This window comes from Trachymyrmex septentrionalis, unplaced genomic scaffold, assembly GCF_001594115.1.
Source record: "Trachymyrmex septentrionalis isolate Tsep2-gDNA-1 unplaced genomic scaffold, Tsep1.0 scaffold87, whole genome shotgun sequence".
NCBI classification, from domain to species: domain Eukaryota; kingdom Metazoa; phylum Arthropoda; class Insecta; order Hymenoptera; family Formicidae; genus Trachymyrmex; species Trachymyrmex septentrionalis.
Window position 1 is genome coordinate 4,332,622 of NW_017306059.1, and position 7,086 is coordinate 4,339,707.

Sequence of the window (7,086 nt, forward strand, 5' to 3'; positions counted from 1 at the left end):
CAATATTCTTTATTTCATTTCGTACTCTTTTTCTCGACTCGGACACTCAAACGGTGCCCATGCCATCGCGCGTATCGTCTGATCGTGGCTACCGCATCTCTCCTATATATATTCTCCTCTTCCTTCCTTCCTTTCTTTCTTTCTTTCTTTCTTTTTTTTTTTGTACTTAAACGCAACTGCGAATCCTACTGCGGACGATCGACACGATCAGAGCTTTTCGGAACGGTTCCACGCGCTTGGATTCGATATCATCCCTGTTCGTCCGACAAGATTCTCGAAAAATATACATAAGTTACGTACTAAGAGCACTTGGAATTCGCAGAATCACAATATATATCCGGCGCCCAAATCGTCGTCGTCCGATCACTTGCATCGCCGTCGATTTCTCTTTTTCTGGACAAACCGACGCGAGTGCACGGATCGAAGTGAGCTCGATCCGAGCCACCGGACACTACCGAACGATTCGTCGGCGCAATAATATACGCGCGAAGCACTCACTGGCCATCCCGCCGTGCGTTGTGTCGCCACGCTACGGCAAACGGTTACATATCGTTTTAACGTTAAACTATCACCGGCGATATTTCTTTTACCGCCGTATTTTTTAAGGCACACCGCATCAAGCTTGGTGCAAACGATATGCGCGATTCGTGATTCGTGATTCGCGGTTCGTGATCCGTAGTGGAAATGATTCGTCGGTTCGCCGATGTGAACCCTGCCACACGATTCGCGATTCGTAGCCTCGTTCGTTCGCATAGCGCAGCTCTATACACGAACGATCACGAATGAATTGATCCGATAGTGTTTCACGCCTCTTAACTTCGTCGATATACCGCTCCGCGCTGGCGAATCAGCGTGAATGATGAATTAGCGACGAATAACGAACGCGACGGATCTACCTGTCCACAATATGCACGAGACTCAAATAACGAACGGCCGGAATCGCGAGTCGCGCATAATCTGATGCCAGCTTCATAAAGGCACGATACGTCCGTCGTGCGTTTCTCCGACGAAAGAGAATGTATCGCGAGCCGATATATTCTCGGTCGCTTCTCGTCAATGTGCACCTGCCGCGTCGGGGTACGACCGGGCAAAAGAGACTTGTGTGTCGACTGTCGGCTAATACCGAGCGGCTTGAGCAATTTTCATCGATCGGACGATCGCCGATCGTAAAGCCGTTTATGCCGGCTGGCTACGCGCGGCACTTCTTCTTCCTCCTCCTCTTCCTCTTCTTCTTCTTCTTCTTCTTCTTCTTCTTCTTCTTCTTCTTCGGCGTAGGCCGACGCTGCGCTCTCCCCGCTTCCTCCTGCTTTTCCCTCTCGTGTCGTTCCAACGTAATCGTATTCGGCTACTCCTCTTTCCCCCTGAGTCTCCTCCTCGTTTCTTGCGCCAAGGCACCTTTGCACTCGGCCGTGCTTCTCGCTCGCCGCGTTATTACGATGTAACTGTACCTTCTTTCACCCTCTCTCCGCATCTCGTATGATTCGTGCGTGTTTCTTCTCCATTCTCTTCCTCACCTTTCTCTTCGCCTCACCTTCTTCTTTTTCCTTCGGTTTTCCCATCGATTCGTTTTTTTTTTTTCTGTTTTCCCTTCGATCGCTCGTTTCTCTTTCCTCCTGCTACGGGGATCGAGTGCCTTCGATCGTTAGCTTCTTATTTCAACGAATCGACTCGACGACCTTGCCCCCTATTATTCACGTGAATTCGGGGGTGACACCGACGACGACGACGACGACGATCCTTTCTCGATCGGATTCAGTTCTTGTTGCTTGAGCACTTAGCGAGCACCGTTTGGTATCCGAGGTCATGTCTTTCGGGTGAGATCCAAGGGCGGTCCGGTGTCCTGTAGAAGCTCATTTTCCTCGCCGTTGCTCGACTTCTCCTCCTCCTCCTCCATACTGCCAGCATCCACCTCCTGTCCATCTGTCCGTGTGTCCTTCATACTGAGATCCATTGGCTCATCTTGCTCTGGCCCGAGAGATCGCAAGAATGTCAGATTCTTATCGTACGCGACCTCTATCGAGCCTGCTCTAGGAGATCGATCTCGTTCGGCGGTCTCGCGATCGATCTCGCGGCACTCTCGATTCTCTTCGCTTCTCTTCGTTGGCGATGGAGTCGATCGCGGACTGATGCTCTCGCTGGACGAGCTCGACAAACTGGTCGCCATCTGCGGCGGACCAACTTGATTCACGTAAGGTACAATGAAGCGTTGCTGAAACGGAAAGAACGGCGTGTTCAGCAGCTGCATGTGCGTGAGCGCTGGATGAAACAACGGTGGACCCCGCCACATGGGGAACCTCGAAACTTCGGGCCTGAGCATCTCGTGCGGTGCCCTTGGAAGATCGGTAGGCCTCAGGATCGCTTCCTGGCTGGTTCTCGGCGGGATGTCGGGCGGTGACCTTAGCTGCACCGGAAGATCCGGTGGCCTGAGCGCACCGTCCTCCCTCTTGGGCAATCGATCAGGATGGTGATGGTGGTGCAGGTGATGATGGTAACTGTTCGCCGTAGTGGTCGCCGTAGTGACGATGCCGACGATGCTACTAGCGCTAGTGTTACTGGCGTTTTCGGTATTGTTGTTGTTATTATTGTTATTCGCGGCGTCTAACGAGCCGAACGCTTTCTCATACGCGGACTTGGGATCTTTGATCAGGCGATTTTGCGCTTGCTGAGACTGTTCTTGCAGCAGGCAGTGTATCTTGAACCAATTGGAGCGCCGGCCATAGCGCGAGCCGGACTTGGACATACCCACCATCAGGCACTTCCGCAAGCGACATGCCTTGCAGGCGGTACGATTCTTCTTGTTGATCACGCAGACGCCACCGTTCTTGCATTCGGAAATGCTACCCAGATTGTTGTAGGTGCGCCCGAAGAAGGACTGTACAACAGAAAGCGAAATGGGGGCGCATTGTATGGGTGGTCAGTCGTAATCGATTTGCGCTTTCGCTTTATTAGAGACCAGGTATACCGAGAAACGCGCGTTGAAATATTTTAGCTATCTGTTGGTAAAAAAACAGATTCTTAGCAGTTGCGAAAATCTACAAGTTTTGGCTAAAATCGCGCGTACTCGCGAGATACAATTTAACCTTTGCACAACGGCACACAGATCCGTTCCGATTAATTATGCGTAACAATTTCTTAATTTGATAATGAATTACACCAATTTATAAAGTTCTTTGCAGAAGCGTAGAAAATTTCTAGGATAATTTTCGATGCTCTGAGTTTGATCTGCTCGAAATATTTCCATCAGGTCCGGTTTTTTAAATATAAGAAAAGACATTTTTTTCAATATACTCTCTAAAACTTTTAGAGTGCTGATTCTTACTCTTCTACAGCGAAATCTCACTCTTAAAGATTGAAAACTGATTCAATTTTTATTCTTTAGAATAAGATTCCACTCCAAAAAATTTCGAGAATACATATAGCAAAGATTTTTATTAAAATTAGAAAACAAATCACTTTCAAACAAGAAGTATTGAAAGTTCAAATTTTGTTTTTTACACGACTAGATTGGTTTCACGTATTACAAACCAATAATAGTCACTTAGCAGGTTTCCATTCCAATATCCCTGATCATGTTTCTCAATTATCATCAGAACCTGGAAACATTCGCCTTGCTTATAATTCGTCGCACCAAGAGTGCTAAAAAAAAAAAAAAAAAATTATATATCTTAAAATAATATGCTGCATTTTAAAAATTTGACCTGATGGAATCTCTGTTTCTACAGATTCGAACTCAAATATGTCAAATACCTCTGAAATACGTTGAAAAATTATTTTTTATTCTTACTAAAGATTATTTAAAATTTATAAACGAGTAATTATGGGTAATTAATTTTTTATCAGGATATTCTTGTACTGCCGCCGATGCGAGAGCTCGACTTACGTATGAAAAAGTGATATATATCCGATATTATTGCGCTTTGTTCGTTACTACGCGATTCTATGCGATTTACGTAATTTCCGGTGTAAATGTCGCGAGAAACGTAACGGATCGCGAGTCATCCCTCTCTTTCTGTCCTTTTTCTTCATTCCTTTTTTGTTTTGTTACTAGAGAATAACGATACGGATGAATAGCTGTGGAAGAATAGCAAACGCGAAGATACTGACCTTGCAGCCTTCGCACGTGAAGGCCCCAAAGTGAAAACCCGCGGCTGGCTCTCCGCAAACCCTGCAGAGCTGATTCATCTGCAACAAAAAGATGCGACATGTGGTTACGCTCGGGATCTGAGGACGTTCAGAATATGCCCAACGATCGTGTGCCTGATCCCCGCACAATATCTGCCAATCACGGAAGGGTTTCTCGATCTAATGCATGCTCTCGAAACGCAAGATGCTCGGAACAACGAAGAGTACTGTGATACGATATAGGATCGGAGCCTCCTCTTTCGATACAAAGCTCTATTATGACATCATGATCGGAAAGAAACGAGACAATTTAATAAATATGGTAAATATGTATATCTTCTTAATAACTTTACTTGCGTTATTAAATGATATAAAAAAAGAAATCTACTAAAATATATTTTTTTCCGGTATATTTCCAATGTATGTATTTTCTCTTAATATACAAATGTAATAAATTATTCTCGAAAGGGATATTGTTATCAATTTATCTGTATGTGTAAAATATCAATTAATCATTATCTTCTTCAAATAACCATTAGAGTTACAAAATTTAATCAAGATTTTATGAATAAGCATTATATTTTCATCCGTTATATTATAAATGTAATATTGTAACATGTAAAATGTTCGTAAAGTATCTTGTCTATCCAATTTATATATTTATAAAAAGAATCGCAGGAACCTCGTACATGTGATAGTATCTCGGATCAATTCCACTATCATAAAAATTGAGATTAACAAATTTTATCATATAATGTTATTTCTTTGCTATACGTCATTTTTAAACATAATAATTCTCCTCTATTTTGCATTATTTTACGTTAAAAATAAAAAATAATTCAGAAAAAAAAAAAATTCATTTCTGTAGCCTTTGCCACAATCGATTGCAGTCTAACAATAAGGAATGAAGGAAATTCACGAAGGGGGATTCTCATCTTTAAATTCGATCTCGCGTCGAATATCCTGAACTACGTACAATCTGTTGTCGAATAATGCAATCGCGGGGCCGATCCGCGCATTGTAGTCGGTAATCAACGCGAGCGTGCATCTGTTCCGCTATGGAGGATCCTCGACGCGGTGATGTCGCGCGGGAAAGAAGAAGGAGGCTCTTTTTGCCTCGTACGCACGAGGATCAGCGAGGAGCGCGCGAGCGAGGGGTCTATTTTCTCGCTGCGAGAAATCGTCTTCCTATTAAAACCTAGTTAGCCAGTCATTACTAGCTCCTCCATGGGGAGCTTGGACGTGCGGCTCGTCGCGAGAAAGGCACGGGGAGAAGAGAACGCGCCGGATTGTGCGCGGGTAAAAGAGCGGAGGATGCGCGACTCGCACGGATCCGATTCCCACACGAAAAGAGTGCGCTGCAGTAAGTAACGGCTGCCGTTCTGTCGTAACGCGACGAGAAATTGATCGCTCGCGTTACTTGTCTGAGCGGTAATTGTCAGGGATAATCAAAAGGCGCTCGTGTGAGATTCGCACTCGCTGGAAACTCTTCTTCGCCCGTCGCGGCCGTATCATATGGATGGGACGTCGCGCTCGCGGCTATTTATAACTTTCCCAAGTAAATTTTATGATTCATTAATATTTTGACGGATTTTTATCGTGCGACTTGCACGAATGGTGAATATTTACACATAACGGTTTGCTTTGAACTCTCCGTTTCGGAGTGTACGTCCGTATAACGCGAGATAACGGCGATTCGCAAGATAATATACGTTGGATCAATCGGATTTAGGCGCCGCCCCTCGCACAGAATCGATTTGATTACGAAAACGATTACGCGAGCGAGCATTTCTGGTGCACGGAAAGAACGGTTTTGTTGAAGTATTCTAAAAATATCTAAATTTTTAGTATATCTAAAAATTTAGCTAAATACAGATCTGAGAATAAATTTTATTGGACTATTAAGATAATTATATGGAAGTGTTGATTGCTAGAATATTAAAATTTTTACAATATATTGTTCATCACGCTTGAGTTCCCTCACACAAATATTTTAATAGCCTAATTTTAGCTAAATGTTTATACATTTCAAGAAAATCGTTCTTTCAATGTGAAGTTCTACGCGATCTAAAGCGTGAGAAAAGGTATTTCGACATAATGATGCTAATGTACGCATTAACTGTAATATTTACATCAATAAACACGCATGCTACGTATAGATATAGGGAAGACCGGGGTCAGACTATAGGGGTAAGTACAATAGAATAATTGAGGCTACGTTAAAAACAAAACACGCATAAACGTGTCTGAGCAGTGACTAAGTCGCTAAGTCTGCTGTAACATCTTGTTGCGAACACATCTGTGATAGAAGTTATGCCACAATTTTAAAAAATTGTACACCTAAGTAAATATTTTCATTCTTAAAGTTTTTGTTTTACAATCGTATATGATTGGCTGAGATATTTGATTTATACTTAGGTAGTAAGTGTAGTTACTTAATAAAGTCCAACAGATTTTTTTTGTTTACGTGTCTTTGTTATCGCATATTGTTAATGTTTTTAAAAAATGAACGGATGGGAATAGTAGACTAACTACAGCATGGAACTGTATCATCATCGACTCATTTAGTGATGACTGTTATAGTACTTACTCAAAATTTTATTCCTTTAAAGAGATTTTTCTCAGTGGTAAATGTTATATAATAAGTTTAGTTCTCTCATGTCCAATCTCGAAAATTACAAAAAGAAGCATTGTTTTGCCCTGCGAAGCGAATGTTTGTGTTTAAAATATATTTTTTATAAAAGTTTTATTAATATGTAGCCAAAGATATAGCTTAAAATACATTAATCTTTATTTTAATAATTTTAATCGAATTATTCCAGTCCCGGGGCTAGTTGAGTCAGATGGAATGCATTAGAAAAATAAATTGTTTTCATATTAGTTATCAGTTTCCCCTTATTATATTAAAATATTATTAGGTAATCAAATGTATGTAGTAACTGTGTAGAATTCATTTTTTCGATA

The 7,086-nt window shown here is 42.4% G+C and overlaps 1 protein-coding gene across 2 annotated transcripts in view; it reads right to left on the reverse strand.

The window, feature by feature from the left end:
* Window positions 1–469: 469 nt before the first annotated feature.
* LOC108755477 (hormone receptor 4-like) overlaps window positions 470–7,086 on the reverse strand; it is a 16,011-nt gene continuing 9,394 nt past the window's right edge. For both annotated transcript variants that reach the window (XM_018498504.1, XM_018498503.1), the window contains 2 exons: window positions 4,105–4,182; window positions 470–2,872 (listed from right to left, as the gene is read on the reverse strand). In XM_018498504.1, the coding sequence (XP_018354006.1) occupies window positions 1,802–2,872; window positions 4,105–4,182 (1,149 nt within the window). In that variant the 3' untranslated portion in view covers window positions 470–1,801. The remainder of the gene's footprint in view (window positions 2,873–4,104; window positions 4,183–7,086) is intronic.